Source organism: Tachysurus vachellii, chromosome 9 (genome assembly GCF_030014155.1).
Source record: "Tachysurus vachellii isolate PV-2020 chromosome 9, HZAU_Pvac_v1, whole genome shotgun sequence".
NCBI lineage: Eukaryota > Metazoa > Chordata > Actinopteri > Siluriformes > Bagridae > Tachysurus > Tachysurus vachellii.
The window spans coordinates 27817667-27840676 of NC_083468.1; the positions used below are offsets into that span (position 1 = coordinate 27817667).

Consider the following 23010-nt stretch of genomic DNA (forward strand, 5'->3'; position numbering starts at 1 on the left):
AACATACAGTATTTACACTGAACATACAGTATTTACACTGAACATACAGTATTTACACTGAACACACAGTATTTACACTGAACATACAGTATTTACACTGAACACACAGTATTTACACTGAACACACAGTATTTACACTGAACATACAGTATTTACACTGAACACACAGTATTTACTGTACACTGAACATACAGTATTTACACTGAACACACAGTATTTACACTGAACATACAGTATTTACACTGAACACACAGTATTTACACTGGTCGCCGCTGTTTCAGTTTATTGCCTCCTGTGTATTGTCTTTTTTGTATTGTCTTGTAATTTTTTTGTCTTTTGTCCTGCACTGTCTTGTCTGTCTTGTTTGTCTTGTCCTGCACTGTTTGTACCAGGTTGCACAGTTGCACTTCATGTTGCTAAGACTTACTTACTAAGTCCTTAGCTCTGTCTTTGTTTTATGTAGCACCATGTTCCTGGAGAAACCTTGTCTAATTTCACTGTGTACTGTAACAGCTATATATGGTTGAAATGACAATAAAAGCTTCTTGACTTGAATTGACAGAAGGTGACAGACATGAGAGCTTCCTGGGACATAATGCGTCTGACTACTCCGCAGTCAGCAAACCTGAGAGACTTGTGATTGTGGTTAGGCGAAAGCATCCAAAAAGTTTCAGTTCACCGAACACTCTGCCCATGAACCCTCCAGATCTGCTCTTTCACCTAAGAAAATCTATTAATAGAAAGCTGGTCTAAACAAATGTGTGTAAGCATAGCAGATGATTGGAAGATGTTTTTGTAAATGAACAAACTGGTACAACTGGACAAAATCTCCACAAAATTTGCCTTGTGATTTACCTTAGCTGGACTCCCTAAAGGGGGCAACAGAAATGTGTTCACACAATCATCCTGAGATCACAAGATTGGTTGTGATCTCAGGAAGCCAGTGGTGGTAAACTCTCTCTCTCTCTCTCTGTCTCTCTCTCTCACTTCCTCTATCAATCACAGTGACACTAGCCAATAATGAGTTCTGCTAGCTCATCCATGCAGAACAGGGTAGATTGTGTAATGCCTCCCCCTGAGGCTACAAGAGGAGCCTCTGGTACACTTTACCCTCACTGGTAGCTGTGTTGAATGAGTGGCCAAGACTGAGTTTTGTTTTATTGAGATGGCTGTTGGTTTGTTTTTTCTTAAAAACACAGTGTTTGGTGGAAATGGTTGTATGATTAAAGAAATGAACTTATTACTATTTTTGTCTAGACTTTCAGACTGCAGTGTAACAGAGGAAGGATACACTGCTCTGGCTGAAGCTCTGAAATCAAACCCATCATCACACATGATAGAGCTGGACCTCAGAGGGAACGACCCTGGAGATTCAGGAGTGAAAATACTTGATGAAATCCAAAATAATCAAAATTACAAACTGAAGACACTTAGGTGATTCTTCAAATAAGCAAAAATCATTTCATAAATATTCAACATAAATAAATACTGTAAAGATCCGAGAGCAAATTGGATAAATTTGAGAATTATTATTATTATTATTATTATTATTATTATTATTATTATTATGTTTTTGCAGGTTGATAAAAAGCTCTGCTGCACAGGAGGCCTGTAATTGGCTGAATTCAGTTGTAGATAAAAACACTTTACTCCTAAAAGAGCTCGATCTGAGCAGGAAGGAAACAGGAGACTCAGGAATGAAGAAGCTCTCAGTTCTGATGAAAGACTCACACTGTAAATTTCAGAAAATAAAGTAAGTGTTCTGATGTTTGTACTGTAATGTTTCAGCGTCAGTCTGGTTTTATACGCAGAATATTTTCATCTGTCATGCAGTGTGAAAGGAAACAGTTTTGAACTGCGTTGTGTGAGGAGCAACTAAGGAGAGATTTTTAGACACAACACACTTCAGTAGTTCCTTTTATTCCAGAAGTGTCCACATGACTTTGGCCATGTAGTGTGGTGTTCATTTGTAATTTTAATAGTAACTTTAAACATTATTGACTGAGCAGGAAGACAATCATTAAGTTATTAGCAAAAAATGATAGGGATTATTTACAGTGATATTGTAAAGGACCGTCCTTTAGCTGCCTTTTTGCTATGTGAGGTTTGGTCTGTTCACTTAGTTTAGATTTTACCAAGGATTAAAACTCCTGTAGACAAAAATCAACCAACAGAAATCATCATATTCTACAGATTCAGTACTACAGCTGACACTTTTATTTTCTCCTTTCAGGCTCAGTGAGTGTAACCTGACAGAGAGAAGCTGCTGGTCTTTACACACAGTTCTCAGCTCAGAATCCTCCAAGCTGACTGAGGTGGATCTGAGCAGTAATCCTCTGGAGGACTCAGGAGTGAAGCAGCTTTGTGCTGGACTGAAGAGTCCACACTGTAAACTGGAGACACTGAGGTCAGTTCATCTTTATTATTCAAGTTCAGGTTTTAAGTTAGAAGTTAAAATTGATTGAAATGCTTGTAGTGAGGATCATGGTTAGGCAATCAGTAAGCAGCATACAGGGAAATACCAGGAGTCAGACACCAGACATCTAACAACTAACAGAAACAAAAGGCTTGGTGATTTCAGGTGTAACACAAACTGAGCTTTACATCATCACAATGTGAGATGTGATAGAACAGAAGAGTGTGAGCAGAAGTCTGGTGATTGGGAACAAGTTAGGGGTAATGGGTTCTGGGATGTATTGTCTGTAGTGACTGTAGGCCACAGTGCATTCTGGGAAACTGAGTTCATTGACGGAGTTGACCTGACACCAGAAAAATAGTAATAGTGCCCTTTTATTAATTGATTAAACTGGACGTGTTAATATAAGGATTAATTATATGGAAAATAATTTTAGGTTTATGATCAGGTGGCTAGAAACTACCAAGATGTTCAAACCTTTAAAGAAAACATTACAGTTACCTTTTAATTCTGATTCTGATATCCATTTAAACCACCAAGCAAAAACATTTAAACTAAATCCTACCAAACAGAATAAGATTAGATTTAGATCTCTGTCATGAATAAATAATAATAAACATTTGTTCTCACAGACTTTCAGACTGCAGTATAACAGAGGAAGGATACACTGTTCTGTCTGAAGCTCTGAAATCATCTCACCTGATAGAGCTGGATCTCAGAGGGAACGACCCTGGAGCATCAGGAGTGAAGCTGCTCACTGATTTACTACAGGATCCAGACTGTAAACTGAACACACTGAGGTCAGCAAGATACAATACATGTTCAGATGTTTAAGAACTAAGAATCCAGACACTGTTCCAGCATGACAATGTCCCTGTGCACAAAACAGCTCCATGAAGACATGGTGTAGAGGTTAATGTTGGAGTGGAAGAACTCCTGATCAGAGCCCAGAGCTCAATCCCACTGAACACAGATCATATATCTGTGATGGTCAGTGTGACCGTTTGAGGTGCAAACTGCAGTTTAAGGGCTCAGAAAAATACAATATTCACATAGCTAGGCAAAAAGTCAGAAACCATGTAATCATACAGAAAAACAAGGTCTGTTAACATCAGAGACTAAACTGAGTGTAAACTTTACAATCCACACAACACACCCCATGGTTTATACAGATCTATATTCAGGACATAAACTGAAAACAGGTGGAGATTAATCATGACAAACGAGGAAAACAAGCAAAGACAAGAGACAAAACACACATGACAACATAAATAAATCAATGAAACACAGAACAAAAGCAGAAGTAAGGACCATAGCACTAGTCTCACTTTGTTTACTGCACACAGGGGATTCCTGACAGGCATCAGTGTGGGAAAAGCAGCACTTCTTTAGACACCATTCGAAACTGTCACTTATTTAAAAAACTACAGAAAATGTTTCTCCTTCAATCCAAAGTTGTGGTAAAATAACAAGTTATAGAATGATGAGGTTCAGCTTTACAATAACAGCTCTTAAACCATCAACACACACTTACTTCCTGTTCATTTATTTAATTTTCTTGTCTAACAGAGCAATACAGAATACAGTTGTAGCTCTTACAACATTCTTACTGACAAAACACAAACTTCTGTGCAATTTCTAATAATTTGTTGTTATTGGCAGGTTAACACATTTAGAGTCACTTAAAGTGTCCTAAAATACTCAGTGGTTTGTCTCGTAATATCTTTGTCTCATTGCTGTTGAAACATTTCAGATATTTAATCATATTTATATGCATTTTTTCACTTTTAAGTAAATCTGTGAAAGTGACAGTAATTCTGACTTTTTTTCAGTTATAAAAACTGTATGTTGATCCATCAAGGATTACAGATATTATACACTGATTAAAGACATTTTTCTTTTTTGTTGTAGTTGAAACATCTAGAATTATACCAGATCTCTGTCAATTAAACAAATCTATACATAATTACTGAACCAGTCTTTCTTTTCACTGTAGATTGTCTGTAATTGTATCTAATTGTAAAATGTATTAAACTAGAATTTAACAGTTTTATCTATTAAATAAAAAATAAATATTTGTGAAATTGTGATAAATTTGTGAATGTAATTTAAGTCTTTCTTTAATCAACATAATGTGTAGTTTATTATATTGATTAATGAAGTCAGTCAGGCAGAAAACCCAGAGAAAACCCCATGAGAGGTACAGAGACTCCACACAGACAGTAACTCAACACAGGATTGAACACATTAGTACTGTTTCAGTTATAGACCTCACAATGTATTTTATAGTTATAGTTATATATATAGTATATATATATTTTATTAAGTATTAAGTATATTCTATTAAATATAAATATTTTATAGTTTTTATAACAGACTATAAAGAGTTAAAACTTATACAGAAGACAAATGGTGACATTCTGTCTGTATCTATCAGTGACTTACTGCCTGATTTCCTGTTTGTGGTTGTGAAAGTTCACATATTAAAATATCAATAGAACTAATTGTGGATTTTGGACAGTTGACACTAAATAAGTCAGACGTGTCCCAGTACAATTGTGTCTCTACCAGTAAAATATCAAGGTAATATTCCAGTAACACAAAACATACCTGCTGTCTCACCTCACTACACCTCTTAATAATATATTCAGTTTAACCCAAAACCTTTTACATTTAATTATGAATCAGTCATTTTTAAGATCAGTAGTTAAAATGATCTGATACTCAAGGTTTCAGCAGAGACTGACATCTAATGGAGGATTCAGGAGGCTGGAGGTAAAATAAAGGATGAAACTGTTAATAATTTAATCTGTTTCTGTTTCCTGACTACAGGCTGTTAAAAAGTCCTGATGCAGTGAAGGTCTGTGATTCTCTGACTGAGGTTCTGGGTACAAACCCCTTACTGCAGAGAGAACTGGATCTGAGTGGGAAAATAAAAGGAGACTCAGGAGTGAAGCAGCTCTCTGTTCTACTGAAGGATTCACACTGCAGAACTGAGAAACTTACGTATGTCACTTAAATGTTTATAGACTTAACTATTACTTTTAAAATATAAAATTATACTTTTTTCTTAACTATAATCACTGTATGATTCATATAAACTCATTGTCATGTGATCATCAGAATAAAATGTTCCTTAAAGTGAAGATTTTCTTTCCACTGTTTCTGGTTATCTTTAGGCTAAAGGTCTGTAGTATTACAGAAGAAGGCTGTTCAGCTTTGTCTTCATCTCTTTATTTAAATCCTGCACACATAAGAGAGATGGATCTGAGTGAGAATAAATTTGGAAACTCTGGAGTGCAGAAGCTTTGTGTACTGCTGCAACATCAGTCCTGTAACCTGCAGATACTGAGGTGAGCTTCTGCTTCTGCTCTTTAACATGTACATAAGAGCTTGTGACTTTACATGTAGAATACAAACACAGGCTACATGTAGAACAGATATGTCTTAAATCTTCTTGGCATTACGTACTATATAGATGCTTAAAATAATACAATGTTAAGTCTTTATCAGACATCAGAGTATCATTAATACCACACAATGTTCTCTCTTTAGACTTTCAGACTGCAGTATAACAGAGGAAGGATACACTGTTCTGTCTGAAGCTCTGAAATCATCTCACCTGATAGAGCTGGATCTCAGAGGGAACGACCCTGGAGCATCAGGAGTGAAGCTGCTCACTGATTTACTACAGGATCCAGACTGTAAACTGAACACACTGAGGTTTATATTATTAAATCATTAAGAGAATAATTTATAATATACATATCAGGACTACTTGTTAAATATGTTCCATATGTTATATCTGATGGTCATATTAGACGTCCTCTTCATAAATAATCTATTATGGACAAACTCGCTGACATCCGAAAAGATTTTCAAAATGATTTTGTAGCAACACAAAATAATTAGGAATCTTAAATTCATGATGTAATATTACTGTAAAAAGGTAGTTTTGTATTTGCTTTTCATTTTTTTGCTACATTTCACCTGCCTTTATTCAGTGTTTGAACTTCTTTAATAATACAGACATGTACGAAATTTCAGTTTTTATTAGTTTGCTAAAAGTGAATTATTAAAGAACTCTAGCACTAAACTTTAACTTAAGACAATTTTAGAAACTGTGGCTACATTTCTAATAGTTTCTTATGTTTTCCACTTGTATAAAATCTTCTCTCTTTCTCTCTCTGCAGGTTGTTGAAAAGTTCTGCTGCACAGGAAGGTTGTGATTTACTTTCTAGAGTTCTGGGTGTGAACCCCTTACTGCAGAGAGAACTCAATGTGAGTGAGAAAATATCTGGAGACTCGCAGGTGAAGCAGCTCTCTGCTCTTCTGGAGGATTCACACTGCAGACCAGAGAGACTCAAGTTAGTATTGATCACTTATTTATACTTAAACACTAGTGTATTCCTTTTGGAATGTAATAACTGTATATAATGTCATTAATGAAATATTTTAGTCTACTTTTAAACTGTATATTTTACATTAAACAATATAAAACTACATTTAAACAGAAGTCTTGTCTTCCTTGTTGTCTCTGTATCCAGAGTAAATAACTGCAGGATGACAAATGAAGGTTGTGCTGCTCTGGTATCAGCTCTGGGTTTAAACCCCTCACACCTGAGAGAGCTGGAGCTGAGTGGGAATAAACTGGGAGGATCAGGAATGAAGGAGCTCTGTGATGTGCTGAAGAATCAACAACTGCTGAAACTGGGGTAAAGGCATCATTTATTTATATACAGGATCTGACAGAAGTGAGAACAACCAAGAGGGTTAAGGCAGTGATGGAAAATAATGGTGACCAACAAAATATTGACACTTTAGGCCCATTCACTCGGTTTAGACATTAATGTCTGTGTGTTGAGTTATTTTGAGGGAACAGCAGATTTACACTGTTATACAAGCTGTACACTCACTACTTTACATTGGAGCACAGGGTCATTTCTTTAGTGTTGTCACATAAAACATTTACAAAAATGTGAGGGGTGAACTTACTTCTGTCAGATACTGTATATATATATATATATATATATATATATATATATATATATATATATATATATATATATATATATATATATATATATATATATAATAAACCAGATCAGTTCATTCTGGGCTGTTTGAAACCACAAGTCTGCTTCATTCTCTCAGTTGTGTGTAATTAGTGTTGTGTAATTAGTGTTGTGTAATTGTATTCTAGGTTGTATAATTACAGTCTCTCTCTCTCTCTCTCTCTCTCTCTCTCTCTCTGTGAGCAGCAGATTCTTCCTTTCCTGGTGGTTGGATTTATTGGTCCACTACACAACTGAGTAAAAAACTAACAGCCCTGACCTGAACTTTCTCTGTCCCAGGTGTCCAGACCACTGATTTATCAGCTCTGGCGGACAGGAAGTGGAACACTGGGTGTAATAGTGACAGAGACTAACCTCCTTCTCTCTCTCTCTCTCTCTCTCTCTCTCTCTCTCTCTCTCTCTCTCTGTAGGTTGTATAAATGCAGTCTCACTGAAGATGACTGTACTGCTGTTGTATCAGCTCTGAGAACAAACCCCTCACACCTCAAGGATCTGGACCTGAGTGACAATACAATTGGAGACACAGGAGTGAAGCAGCTCTGTGATCTACTGAAGACCTCAAACTGCAGTCTGGAGAAACTGAAGTAAATTATTTTTAGTCTTTATTATAAAACAAAACCAATGAGAGATAAAACAAATTATAACAGGTTTTCAGTTTGGATATAAGAGAAAAACATAAAAATGAATGTTAAAATTGTTCAATTGTTAAAATTAAAATTGCTTATCTTACATAATTTTACTGTATAAATAAGTCAAAGAAGCTATTAAAACATTAGTCTAAATCCTCTAATTATAAACAGGTAACACCTGTAGATTAATTAATCTAATTACATGAATCTCCTGTGAAATGTGACCTGTGCTTCTCTTAAATAATGGTTCTAACTGTTGTCTACTGGCCTGTACTGAGATTATTATTAATTACAAAGCCTTCAGTGATGCTCTGTCACTGTCATGTCACTGTCTCACTGTGAAATGTCCTTTATTAATATTTTCTTTCAGAATAAATAACTGTAATCTCACACAAACACAATGTGGTGATCTGGCTAAAGCTCTGGAATCAAACTCCTCATCACCTCTGAAAGAGCTGGATCTCAGAGGGAACTACAGTGTGTCAGGATGGAACATTTTTAGTTCTTTTCTAGGGAATCCAAACTCTAAGTTGATTTTGAGGTGAGTTTCTGATTTACATTAATGTATTTTTTACAACACTGTAAATATTTGACACTGTAATATTTTATTCTTTATGCTTCCACAATAAGTGGTGAAGGTGTTAAATTTACATGTTTTTCTTTGTCCAAGATTCTCATTATGGTATCATCATAACCAGCAGTTTTTCCTCAGTAGCTTTCTTCATGTATAAAGGTTATTTTAAGGGATTTTCTGTATAACAAGTTAAAGTTCTGTAAACTTAGTAATTTAGCATAAACTAAAGACAGTCTAAACCCATGATGAGAGCTGGTATTCAGACTAATTCAACTCTGAATGATACACAAATCTGATCCCTGCAAATAAAATAGAAAAACTCTTCTGAAAACAGTTTAACAAGAGACAGAGATGTAGAAACCAGGACAAGCTCACAAAAAATACACAGCTCAGAAAAGCATTTAATAGGTTGTGAGCTACAAAACTAGAAAGTTATCTAAATAAAGTCATTTCCATATTGTTACATTGACATTATATTTATTACATTATTAATGCTGAGGCATCAGAATAATTGTCTGTGCTGGTTCACATCATTTAACATCAGCATCTTGTGGGGACAAACATCCAGAGGTCTGTTATCAGTATCATAATGAAAGGTGTTTTCTCTCTTCAGAATTTTGAGTCCTGAAACAGAAAAGGTCTGTGATTATCTGACTGAATTTCTGGGTATAAACCCCTTACTGCAGAGAGAACTGGATCTGAGTGGGAAAATATCTGGAGATTCTGGAGTGAAGCAGCTCTCTGTTCTACTGAAGGATCCACAGTGTAGGACTGAGAAACTTCAGTAAGGAATTAAATTCTATATTAATCTGTAAACTTCAGTTAGTGATGTTAATGTTGAACGGTTTGTCTTTAGGTGATCAATCATTCATCTAGTTTTCAGTCTTTTTCAGTAGTAATGAGTAGTTTGAGGAGAAAAGACGCTCCTCTGCATACAGAAGTGTTAAAGAAAAACCCTGTGATTTATTGTGTTTTCAGACTCAGTGAGTGTAATCTGACAGAGAAAGGATGTTCAGCTCTGCTCACAGCTCTCAGATCAGAACACTCCACCCTGAAGGAGCTGAATCTGAGTAACAACAGGATTCAGGATTCAGGAGTGAAGCTGCTCTCTGAGGAACTGAAGAAGAAACACTGTAAACTGGAGACTCTGAGGTAACGTCTAATACACACTTCATTTATAATCCAGACGATGATGAGAGACGTGAAATACACAATATTTTGTGACAAAGTGTTGCAGTGCCTGTGGATTTCAAACACAGAGTCATGGACAGTTTAGAAATCATCTCATTATCCACATGCTAATCATGCTAATAGAATTATGCTAATCTGTGAAATAATTTTGTTATTTTGAAATAACATGGACAAATGTCCCTAATGTCCCCACAGGAGGGAAAAGGGGTAAGAATATAAATGACAGTGTCGTATTAATAATCATATAATCATCTGTGAATCCCAGAACATTTACAGAAGGAGTCTCCAGTATCAATAACTTTAAGACATTAAAGTCTCCACAATAAAGACTTTCTTAGTGTAAGCTGCATTTTTTACTGATTAACTTCAAGTAAAAGAAAAAAGAGAAGCCAGAACAACTGTTTATAGCTGTTATAATGTGAGTAAGAACAGGAACTTACCTGTTTTGGGGACTTTCTACAACATTAAATGTCTGTAACAGAAAAAAACTTGTGAATGAGCAGCTAAAGGAAAATATTATCCATATATTACCTTGTTATTGTGGAGTATTGTGTGTAGATCAATGAGGAAAAAATGAGTTAAATCTCTTTTAAGGTGAAGCTAAAACCTACCAAAATGTGGAAAAACTTCAGGAGCTCTGAGATTTTTCATCTGCACTTTATATTTATTTTTATTAAAGCAGACTGAATTTGAGATGACGTGTCAGACTGAATAGAGAAATATATATTTTAAATCATTTATATTTACTGATATGGTCCAGTTATCAGTACTGACTTTATAATGTCTCTTTATTAGTTCAGAAAAATTCAGACATCACAAATGTGTAATTCAGAACATGTTCCCAAAGAGAACAACAAGAGTAAATACAGTTAATTTATACACTGAACGCTGCCACATTTATACTCCTGGTTTTTACAGAGACTTACAGACCTTTCCTACATAAAAATAATACAATTGGTGTAATTTTGTGTAGACTTTCAGACTGCAGTATAACAGAGGAAGGATACACTTTTCTGGCTGAAGCTCTGAGACAGAATTCATCATCACACCTGAGAGAGCTGGATCTCAGAGGGAACGACCCTGGAGCTTCAGGAGTGAAACAACTTACTGACAACAAAGTTTACAACCTGACACTGAGGTGATTCTATAAGCAATGATGATATATACAAATATCATATTAAAAAAATATAATTTCTGTTAAAAATAACTTTTCCTTCAAACCTCTACAGGTTGTTAAAAAGTCCTGATGCAGAGGAAGCCTACACGTGTCTTACAGACATGTTCAGTAAGAACCCCTTACTGCACACGGAGCTGGATCTGAGCACCAAAACACCAAAGAACATCAAAGTGAAGCAGCTTTCAGCTCTGCTGCAGGATCCACATTACAGACTGCAGAAACTTACGTAAGAAACAGCTATAAACACACAGATCTCTGTTTTCTCTCAGTTGCTCTTGTTTAGTCAGGAGTGACTGTAGCCATGCTAACTGTGTCTGTACTGATTTGAAAACCTCTGACACAGTGAACTGCACTCACTTTATGTTCTGCCTCTTTGAGGAAAACACTATTTTACTTAAAGTACAGACTTAAATATCCCATTTCTTACAACCCAGTTTAGTAGATATTCACTAAATGTCACAGCACTCATCTTTATCAATAGGACAACAAAAGTATTAGCTTCAGGAAGAACAAATATTTACTATATAATGTTCCTGAGCTGCTGTGAGTTGTAAACCTGTACAATAATAACTTACAGTAATTCACATTCAGTACTGCTGAGTTACAGGCAGGAAAATTCTGAACACAAACTTTATACACCACCTCACATACGTCCAGGGCATCGTGTATGAACGTGGTACAGCCAAAGACCTGCCCAGAAGGAGGTTTGGGACATGAATGAGGTTTAAACATAATGACACAAAATCTTTTTATTTCACAAAAGTCATTAAGGAGCAGCAGATTCTTCCTTTCCTGGTGGTTGGATTTATTGGTCCACTACACAACTGAGTAAAAAACTAACAGCCCTGACCTGAACTTTCTCTGTCCCAGGTGTCCAGACCACTGATTTATCAGCTCTGGTGGACAGGAAGTGGAACACTGGGTGTAATAGTGACAGAGACTAACCTCCTTCTCTCTCTCTTTTTGTCTCTCTCTTTCTCTTTCTCTCTCTCTCTCTCTCTCTGTCTGTCTCTCTCTCTCGCTCTCTGTCTGTCTGTCTCTCTCTCTCTCTCTCTCTCTCTCTCTCTCTCTCTCTCTCTCTGTCTGTCTGCCTCTCTCTCTGTCTTTCTCTCTCTCTCTCTCTCTCTCTCTCTCTCTCTCTCTCTCTCTCTCTCTCTCTCTCCAGGTTATATACAGTAGACAGTATGACAGATGATGACTGTTCACATGTGTTTTCTGCTCTGGTTTTAAACCCTTCACACCTGAGAGATCTGAATCTGAACAGTAATAAACCAGGAGAGTCTGGACTGAGAAATCTGTGTGATTTCCTGAAGAATCCTAAATGTAAACTGCAGACACTAAAGTGAGTAATAATGTCTTTATAATTAAACTAAACATTTTAAAAATATCAATCAGTTTACAAAATCTTATTTTAGCAGTACAGGAAATTCTACTGTGGGGTTTGTGTCATAATCATACAGAAATAATTTATTAAAATACTTTCTGAATATTTATTAGTACGTATAATTTATTAAAACACTCAAATAATAACATGTACATTACATATAAAAACATTATTTCTAACTTAATGTCATAATAAAGGGCAGACAGAGAACAGAGTAATAAACAGTCCATTAATCCAGTATCAGGAACAGAGTAATGCAGATCAGGCAGGAAACAGGCAGTGTGTCGTAGATCAGGCAGGAATGAGGGACAAACCAGAGGCAGAGCAGGAACATTAACCAAGCAGGATGTACACATAGAGCAAAGTGAGGAGACCATCTGGTGAATAACATGTTCACGTTGTCTATTATTTAAACCTTCCAAAAAAAAAGTTATTTCACAATAAAAATAAAACATTCTTATAATAGAATTATTATTTTCTTTAAAACAGACTTTATTTAACACTTATGGAAGGAGTCTACAGTGTCAGCATTTTGTAGAGCTGTAACTTTGGGTTTTCTGACATTTTCAGGATAGAAGAGTTTACAATTCTTTGCAGTTTCTCAGTGACATGAAAAGCTGCTTTTTTGTCTTATTAACGTCAAGAGAGAATAAAAAGATTAAAGAGAAAAAAAAGGGAGAATAAAGAGAGAATAGAGAGAGAATAAAGAGTGAATAGAGAGAGAATAAAGAGTGAATAGAGAGAGAGATTAAAGAGAGAGAATAAAGAGAACAAAGAGAAGAACCATTGTTCATACTGATATAACTGAACACTCCATGTTGTGCTGTTAGAGGAAACGTCGAGTTCACGCTAATTAAACCTGAATATCTTTTCTCATTTCTCTCTCTGCAGACTACAGAACAGTGTAAAAGGTAAATCATCCTGTGCTGATGTGGCTTCAGCTCTCTGTACAAATCCATCACACATCAGAGAGCTGGATCTGAGTGAGTGTGAACTGGGAGACTCAGGAGTGAAGAAGCTCTGTGATCTACTGAAGATACACGAGTGTAAACTGGAGAAACTGCTGTGAGTAACTCAGTGATGAAACACACCAAGCTTTTTAATAACCCAGAACAAGGCTGCCTGCTCGTGGGTGGACTGACTAGGATAAATTGTGTGAATGAATGTGAAAGTGTGTGTGCATGTTGTCCTGCCATGAACTGTACATTAAAGACAACTGTACTTTAATTATACAGATGTTTTCTAATAATAACCCTCAATTAGCATTTATAACAGATATAATAAACAGCTATAAACATCTGTGTAACATGTCTAACATTATCATGTTCAATCAATACTTCAGTCATTACTTAACAGACGGTGAAATTAAGTTTAGGAAGGAAATTTTTCTTTAAAAACAATAATTGTTATATTTAAAAGCTTTAAATGAGGTTATTATGTTCAGTTACATCATTTACTTTATCATTACATTCTTTACACTTACAGCAGCTCTGTTGTGTTTGTTATAATGTACGAATAAGTTCTCAAAATGCAGCATGTATCTTAATTATATTATATTGTGTGTGTGTGTGTGCTTGTGTGTATGTGTGTGAGAGAGTGTGTGTGTGTGTGTGTGTGTGTTTGTGAGGGCAATAGACAACACTTCCTTGTGTACATGAGATAACACCTAAATTAAAGGAAATCAGAATTTTAAAAATGTATCAACATTTTAACTCATATTTGTTTTCTATAATAATGGACTAAATTCCATTTCTCTCTCTGCAGACTACAGAAAAGTGTAAAAGGTAAATCATCCTGTGCTGATGTGGCTTCAGCTCTCTGTACAAATCCATCACACATCAGAGAGCTGGATCTGAGATGGTGTGAACTGGGAGACTCAGGAGTGAAGAAGCTCTGTGATCTACTGAAGATACACGAGTGTAAACTGGAGAAACTGCTGTGAGTAACTCAGTGATGAAACACACTGAACTGTAATCACAATCTTTATGTTCTCTGTGAATCAGATCTTTCCTGATACACACTAACAAAACATAATCTCTATTTTAATTTAACGTCTGTGTTTGTGTTACATTAACTATGAGTTCATGAACCTGGTTCTTAATGTTCACACCTACATCATTATCTCCATGTGAGCAGGTTAAAGAAGTGCAGCATAACAGATGGAGATGTTGCTGCTCTGACTGGAGCTCTGAGGTCAAACTCCTCTTATCTGAAAGAGCTCGATCTGAGAGAGAATAAACTAACAGATTCAACAGTAAAGAAGCTCTCTGAGATACTGGAGCGTTCAGGAGGACAGTTAATGTAAGTAAAGTTATCACACACAGTACTGAATGTGTATTTTCTGTAGATTATAATGTAAGTGTAAGAGTGTCATGTCAGAGTAATGGATCTGGACAAATCAGCAGCATGGAACAATAAAAATCTTACTGACAGAAGCACAGAGATAAACTTTAGTATTCAGTATCAGAACTAAAGAAAACTATAATTCATCACTTTATGCTAATATCTAACTCTGTAGCTCTGATCTGATCGACGTTGAACTGATCTGTTACTGTTCTTCTCAGAAATACCTGTAGTTTTATTGTCATTTCAGTAGGACAGGTTCCTCTAGTCCAACATGCTCCTAACTCACTCACTGAAAGGAAAAGGATCTATTTGTTTATTCCTATTTATTCTACTTTTCTACCATATTAAGTGGAGTGTTTATGTCGTTACAGTAAATGTGGTCTATTTAAAATATTTTATTGTTCTGATAATTAAAGAGAAAACAGATAGAGCTCCAGTGAAAGAGCAATAATACAGATTACAGTGTTGGAGCTTCTGATTATTTACATTTACTTAATATTTACATCCTTTACACAGAATTAAAATCACAACAGATTCCCACAAATGTGTTAAATTATAAAGATAGTAACTAAATGATAAACCCACTGACATCTGAATTATTATTACAGGTATGACGGGGAGTCATTGTTAAAAAAAGCATGGAATTTGTTGCCTTTTGTTAAGTCTGATGAACAGCCGACTTCAGAACCTGACTCCTCTACAGTAAAGACGGAACAAAGAGATGAAGAAATAAAAGACACACACTGGGGAGAAAGCAGTGTGGACCAGGACAGCTGTAGTAAAGACACTGACATCTGAACCCCAGAGACTTCAGGCAGTTCATATAACACCAGAGAACAGTACAGAAGTACACGACACAAACACAAGTAATTCACCAAAACTACAAGAAAAGGGACACAAAAAGCACTCAAACATCCAAAACACAAAAAGATATTAGATAATGACAACAATTCAAACAATTCAGACAGAAGACGCCTCAGCAGACCGTGACACTCGAATCCTACTAATACAAAACTACACTGTAATCCCCAAATATAAATATGACCAAAATTAAAGGAGGAACTTCAGCTGTACAGATAAGGGATTCAGTCAGGAGTTCATTATGTAGTACAAGTGTACAGGGTACATGGATTATACCATACTGCAGAAAAACAATTAAACAGCACAACTCACAAACATCAACTAAACATAAACTAAACGTCTAACTTAAACTAAAATACTGATATATTTATGAAATAAAATAATGATCTATTACACTTCACAGCCATAGACACTACTGACAGACACCAAGCTGATGGAAAGGAACAAACTGGTTCTAATAGAAAGTGAACACAAAAAGAGCAGTGATTTCTGGACCAGAATTTCTTTCTTAAAATGTCTTTGTGCTGTAAAATGTTTTGTCCTACTGTGCTGCAGTCTGAATGATGAGAGTGTTAAAACATTACTTTTTTAAATCTACTGTTTAAAATATCAAGAACAATCCTACAAAACATTTTAAAGATCATAAAAAACAAATAAAAAGGTTTTAACGTAACTGCACGTTATCAAAATGGAGGTTTTTAGACCTTATTATTAATTTAGTTAAAGATGGTTTTAAAAACAAAACAAAAATTTCATTGTAAATGGCTTCAGTTTTAGTTACTAACTAAATAACTCTGGTAATTGCTTAATAAATTAAGGTTTAAATAAAGTGCAGTTTATGTATCATGTAAGTTTTCTTGACCTCTGTCCTGTCCTATTTATTAGTATTACAGGGGATAAGTTACTGTTCCATGAGGGAATAAGGTTTAGTCTCACACTTACAGTCTCACTCGTACTCCAACATGCTTCACCAACATGCTGCCTGCCTTCTCTACAAGTGTCTGATAACATCTAATGCAGTTTGTTTATTTTAAACAGATGTACAACTGGATTAGACTTTTTTTACTGCCTGAAGTTAAATATTCTAGTGACTCAAATCAGCATCAATTATATTTTTATTTAATATATTTGGTCCCAGCCAAATGATGTATTTTGTTCCAATTGTGTGAGAGATATTTCTGATATACAGGAAGTCCTCCAGAGAATTCAGGGTTCAACTTCCTGTACTTCCTGTGAGTATGTACTGCTGGACCAAGAGCTTCAATACCACACATTCTGTATCCTATTGAGAGCTCTGAGTTTGTGTACATGTGTATGAAAAGATTTAAATGTGTTCAGTGTGTAGATCCATTTTTGTAAGCAGATGAAGGACTAAACTGAACTGATGTGGTTTTGAATTGAACTGAATTTGATGAATGAGAAGTGTAATGTACCTGAATAAAGTAGTAAACATTCAGTCTCTGCTCATTTCACTGCATTATTAAAGGTGAAATATATTAACACAATAATTTGGTCAGTTATTTTTGTTTGTCCTTCTGCTGCTCTGTTCAGGTCTCCGGTTCATTATCTGCTCTGGAACTGACTAACTTTATACTTTACTGTAGTTAATAAGCTCATATTCACATCCAGTACCTTATTACACACATGCAGTAATTTAACTCTGTGTATTAGTCATTCTAACTGATTATTAATATAATAAAATAACTTATACTCATTATTATAATGAAAATGATAAAATTCTATCATTTCACTTTTAAAAGAACATTTTTAAATGATCATTAAATATCTACTAAATTATTTTTGTAGAAAAACTGACAGTAAAACCTTCATTCACTAACTTTATACTTTATTGTTGTCTTACTTGTTCAATTGCAGCAATAATGACTGTTCTCTCATTCTTTTTCTTACTGTAGCGCGAATTACTCACTTTGTTACACTTTCTCTAAAATAAATATAAGGGATTAAGATTAAGATCTGTGGAAGACGCTAAAGATGCTTTAGCTACTGCGGTTAATCCAGCCGCTCTTTCTGAAACACAGTTAAAATAACCACACGTATATTTCAGGAGCTCTTACATACTTAGCAGTAATAGAGCTGAAAGAGGAAAGCGAGTGTCCACGAGCTCCTACAGCACAGAACAATAAATTAATACAAAATGATCAGTTTTAATAAAACATTGACAGTATTTATGAGAATACAGGCTTAATGTTTCAATAGTCTATTACATATTAAAATAAGGTACATAAAGTAAAAGTGAGGTTTTAACACATTAGGCTCAGCACTGGAGCACAGTTCTGTTGAATTGTGATATGAAATGCTCTCCAAGTCTGAACAAAAAGCCTTTCTGATTGTCTCAGTGTTTTGGTCTTGTTCCACTAACAAATGTCTGTGCCGTTGGCAATATACTAACTGTTCAAGGGGCTTTGAATTGATTCCCCGAGGATGATGAACTGATATTAACAACGATCAGGGTAAGTATTATTTTTCTTTATTGTGGAGTTTTAAATGTGTCAGGACTCTGCCTGGACTTTGGCCATGTGCCTTTTGTTTATGTTTTCATGTTCACGTGTCTGCCCCGCCCTTGTCTTTTCTGCCCCGCCTCTGCACTCCTGTCCCTCATGTTAATTAATTATTTGTGTTATTTAGTTGAGCCGCGTTGCATTGTGGAGTGCGGAATCCTCTTGTCTATTGCCTCATGTCGTCGTCATGTCTGGTTATGTCTGTGTCCTGTTTTGTCTGTGTCCTGTTTTGTGTCTTTTATTTATTAAATTCCCTGTTTTTGTTACGCTGTCCTGCATTTGGGTCCGTTTTTATCCCGCGTCCGTTGACAAAATGTTTCTGTCTACTAACACATGATGATGCATGTGCATGTAAGTTTAAAATGATTAACATTCCCTGAGTAGACAAAATGTTTCCTGTTTATTATTACTGCAAGATAAGCAGGTGAAGTAAGTGTGTGGTATTAAATCTGCTTCTTTATTCAGACATTTCTTTAATCTTATTTTTTCTTTTTCCTTGCCAGCTCAGAAGATGCTCGGTGACAAAAATGGTAAGGGTGAATATCACGTGACTGAACTTGACATATTGAAATCATTGTGCTGAATCTGTTTTAATTTTAGAATTAAATATTTATTTATTTATTTATTTAATTATTTAAATAATATTTAATTAATACTTCATATTGTTATGCCAGACACAGAGGTGGAAGCCGAAGTGAAGGCAAACAGTTTTAATGCCATAAACAACTGGTTAGCAGAGATAGATATCCGGTGGTGCGCTAGGGAGCGCGGCCCACGAAGTCCGGAAGTGAATGCAAACGGCGTGTAGTGAAAAGCACAGCCGAACCATAGATAATAACGGACGGTGGTTTGAGTGAGAGAGGGGATTATATAGGGTTGGTGATGAGGTAGAAACGAGAGTCAGGTGTGTGTAATTAGTACGCCGGCGAGCCGCTCCGTGCGGGCGGGGCACACATGGGAGAAGAGTCAGGTAGCTCCCTGACACCACCCCCTCCTCCAGGGGCGGCACCGGACGCCCTGACCCTGCGACGAGGATGACCCCTAGCTCTGGGCGCCGGGCGGTGCGGGTGGGCAGCATGGAACTCTGCCAGCAGACCCGGGTTCAGCACGTCCTGCCGTGCTACCCAAGACTGATCCTCCGCGCCGTACCCTTCCCAGTCCACCAGGTATTCGAGGCGACCCCCGCGCCGTCTGGAGTCAAGGACCTCCCGCACTGCATAGACGCCTGGCAGAGCTACGACCTCCGGCTGGACGGGCACCACGGGGCCACCTGGAGGGCGAGAAATGGGCGAGACACACGGTTTCAGCAGGGACACGTGAAAGGTTGGGTGTATGCGGTACCTCGGTGGCAGCTCCAGCCGGTAGGACACGTCACTGATCTTCCTGGAGATCCTGAACGGCCCAATGAACCGGGGGCTGAGCTTGCGGCACGGCAGTTTCATCTTCAGGTCCTTAGTAGAGAGCCACACTCGATCCCCGGGGCGGTAACCGGGAGACTCCAGACGTCTCGCGTCAGCGTGCCGGCTGGTGTTGCGGAGGGCCCGACACAACTGGGTGTGCGCCGATTCCCAGACCCGGTTGCTCTCCCGGAACCAGGCTGGGCTGGTCCGACCAGGGGAACAAGGGCGGCTGGAACCCCAGCACGCATTGGAAAGGGGTGAGGCCCGTGGAGTCCTGGCAAAGCGAGTTCTGAGCATACTCCGCCCAGGGCAAGAACCGTGCCCAATCTCCCTGATCTTGGCTGCAGTAAGTCCTCAAGTACCTGTTCAGCTCCTGAATCTTGCGTTCCGGCTGGCCGTTGGACTGAGGGTGGTAACCCGACGTCAGATTTACTGACACCCCCAGGAGCTGGAAGAAGGCACGCCAAACCCGAGAGGAGAATTGGGGCCCACGGTCCGAAACTATCTCCTCCGGGAGACCGAAGTTCCTGAATACATGATGAAACAAGGCCTCGGCTGTCTCGAGGGCCGTGGGCAGCCCCTTCAGAGGCACAAGTCGGCAGGCTTTAGAGAAGCGATCCACCGCTACCAGGATACACGTGTTACCCCCTGACCGTGGCAAGTCGGTCACGAAGTCGATGCCTAGGTGTGACCAGGGGCGCTGAGGGACGGGGAGCGGCACCAACTTGCCGTCGGGCAGGTGGCGAGGTACCTTGGCCATGGTGCAGGTGGAACACTCCTGGACGTAGCGGGTAACCTCTTCTGCCATCCTCGGCCACCAGTAGCGAGCCTGAAGGAGCTGGACTGTCCTCCTCTCTCCTGGGTGGCCTGTACCCGGTCCCTCATGGACCGACTGGATTAGCTCACCACGGCAGGATGTGGGAACAAAGACCCTTCCCGCAGGGCACCCTCTGGGGGCGGGCTCCTGGATGGAGGCAGCACGGATCTCGCTGTCCATGTCCCAGACAATAGGCCCCACGACGATCGAAGGAGGAAGAATGGGGTCCGGATGTCTGGGTTCCTCAGGCCCGAACATCCGGGACAGGGCGTCAGCCTTTCCGTTGAGCGCCCCAGCTCGGTAGGTGACATGAAATTGGAACCGAGTGAAGAAGAGGGCCCAGCGAGCCTGCCTGGCATTGAGTCTCCGGGCCTCCCGCAGGTACTGGAGATTCTTGTGGTCTGTGACCACAGTAAATGGGTGCTCTGCACCCTCCAACCAGTGCCTCCACTCGTCCAGGGCGAGCTTAATAGCCAGAAGCTCACGGTTGCCGATGTCATAGTTCTGCTCTGCTGCCGAGAGCTTGTGTGAGAAGAAAGCGCACGGGTGGAGCTGTGGTGGGGTGCCTGATCGCTGAGAGAGAGCAGCCCCCACCCCCGTCGAGGAGGCGTCCACCTCCACTACAAAGGGCTTCCGGGGGTCTGGATGACGTAACACGGGAGCGGAGCAAAAGCGCTGGCGGAGCTCCTCAAACGCCCCCTGGGCCTCCTTGGTCCACCTCAGGGTCCGCGCCTTACCCCTGAGGAGAGAAGTGAGGGGAGCGGTGATCTGGCTGTAACCCTGAATGAACCGACGGTAGAAGTTTGCGAAGCCCAAGAAGCGTTGGAGTTCCTTAATCGTCTCCGGAACGGGCCAGCTCCTCACTGCTTTAACCTTCCTGTCATTCATCTGTATCCCCCGTGCACTGATGACGTAGCCCAGAAACTGTACCTCCTCACGGTGAAACTCACACTTGGAGAGGTTAAGGTAGAGCTGTTGGGAACGAAGTGCCCCTAGGACCTCACGGACGTGGTGATGGTGCTCCTCTAGGTTCCTTGAATATATCAGGATGTCATCGATGTAAACCATGATGTACCTTTGTAAGAAGGGTCGGAGCACCTCGTTCATGAACCCCTGGAACACAGCTGGGGCGATAGATAGGCCGTACGGCATGACCCGGTATTCGTAGTGTCCGGAGGGCGTTATGAAGGCGGTCTTCCACTTGTCCCCCTTCCTGATGCGTACCAGGTTATACGTGCTCCGGAGATCAAGTTTAGTGAACACCCGTGCCTCCCTTAGGGCTTCCAGAGCTGCTGGGACAAGCGGGAGAGGGTAAGGGAGAGGGGAGATCTGGGCGTTAAGCTGTCGGTAATCAATGCATGGACGTAGCCCCCCGTCTTTCTTCCCCACAAAGAAAAAGCTTGACGCAGCCGGGGAGGATGACTTCGTGATAAACCCCTGCCGGAGAGCCTGCTGGATGTACTCCTCCATGGCCTGATGTTCTGGAGCAGAAAGGGGATAGACTTGGCCCTTTGGCAGCTTAGCCCCGGGAAGCAGGTCGATGCAGCAGTCCCCGAGCCGGTGAGGGGGGAGACGAGTAGCCGCCTGGGCACTGAACACGTCCTTGAAGGCCTGGTACTCCGCGGGGATCTCTGCCTGCTGGGATGTCGTGGCCTCCTCCACCCTGGTGGCGCCTACCAGGGCATTGGGGACCCTGGATGGAAGCTGGGAGAGGCAGTGGTTACTCCATTGCAGGATGTCGCAGGGGTCCCAGGAGCATGCAGGGCCATGCTGTTTCAGCCAGGGCCTACCCAGGATCACGCTGACAGTGGACTCGTCGAGCACCATGAACCTTATTTCCTCTCTATGGAACAGCCCCACGCATAGAGTCACTATGGGCGCACAGTACTTCACCCAGCCCCGACCCAGTGGGCGTCCCTGGATGGTCTGGATGGCTAAGTCCTGGGAACCCCTCTCCCGGGGGAGCTGCAAGCTGTTGAGGCAGGCTTGAGAGATGAAGTTCCCTGCCGAGCCTGAGTCCACCAGCGCATCCACAGAGAGAGAGAGAGAGGGAGTTAGAAGCGTCACCGGGAGTGTGGACAGAGTAGAAATGTCAGATGGAAACTCTACCGTACTCACCGCTGCCGGAGCAGGACACGTGGGGCAACAGCCGCTGGAGTGGCCCGGGCTCCCACCATACTGGTATTTGCCCGAAGCCCGGCGGCTGTTCCTCCCCCACCGGGGAAGCCTCTGAGAACCCAGCTGCATGGGTTCGGCGTCAGCTGTGGCCGCCAGTCCAGGCTGTTCCCCCGAGGTTGGTGACATGGGGTGGCATGCGGACAGTCGCTGAGAAAGGCCTATGGATTTCCCAATGAAGTCCTCCAGGCCCGTAGCGTCATCAAACACCGCCATGGCCTGTTTAATCTCGGGAGAAAGACCCAGCCGATATACCCCAAGTAGCGCCGCCTCGTTCCAGCCACTAGATGCCGCCAAGGTGCGGAAACGCAAGCTGTACGCCATGATGTCATCCCTCCCCTGGCGCAAGCTAAGCAGCTGGTCCGCTGTGGATAGGACCCCGGAAGCGGCACTGAAAACTTCGCGAAAGTGTGCCTCGAAATGAGCGTATATGTCCATCATGGGGC

General features: G+C 39.8%; 1 protein-coding gene across 12 annotated transcripts in view; it reads left to right on the forward strand.

Annotated features, from left to right (window-relative positions):
* Positions 1-17109, forward strand: part of LOC132851511 (uncharacterized) — a 224438-nt gene extending 207329 nt beyond the window's left edge. For all 12 annotated transcript variants that reach the window (XM_060878439.1, XM_060878444.1, XM_060878447.1 and 9 more), the window contains 20 exons: positions 1258-1434; positions 1580-1753; positions 2234-2407; positions 3049-3216; positions 5249-5422; positions 5596-5769; positions 5972-6139; positions 6610-6783; positions 6964-7131; positions 7902-8075; positions 8491-8661; positions 9308-9478; positions 9673-9846; positions 10859-11023; positions 11115-11288; positions 12228-12404; positions 13338-13511; positions 14211-14384; positions 14583-14747; positions 15401-17109. In XM_060878439.1, the coding sequence (XP_060734422.1) occupies positions 1258-1434; positions 1580-1753; positions 2234-2407; positions 3049-3216; positions 5249-5422; positions 5596-5769; positions 5972-6139; positions 6610-6783; positions 6964-7131; positions 7902-8075; positions 8491-8661; positions 9308-9478; positions 9673-9846; positions 10859-11023; positions 11115-11288; positions 12228-12404; positions 13338-13511; positions 14211-14384; positions 14583-14747; positions 15401-15590 (3460 nt within the window). In that variant the 3' untranslated portion in view covers positions 15591-17109. The remainder of the gene's footprint in view (positions 1-1257; positions 1435-1579; positions 1754-2233; positions 2408-3048; positions 3217-5248; positions 5423-5595; positions 5770-5971; positions 6140-6609; positions 6784-6963; positions 7132-7901; positions 8076-8490; positions 8662-9307; positions 9479-9672; positions 9847-10858; positions 11024-11114; positions 11289-12227; positions 12405-13337; positions 13512-14210; positions 14385-14582; positions 14748-15400) is intronic.
* Positions 17110-23010: the final 5901 nt, after the last annotated feature.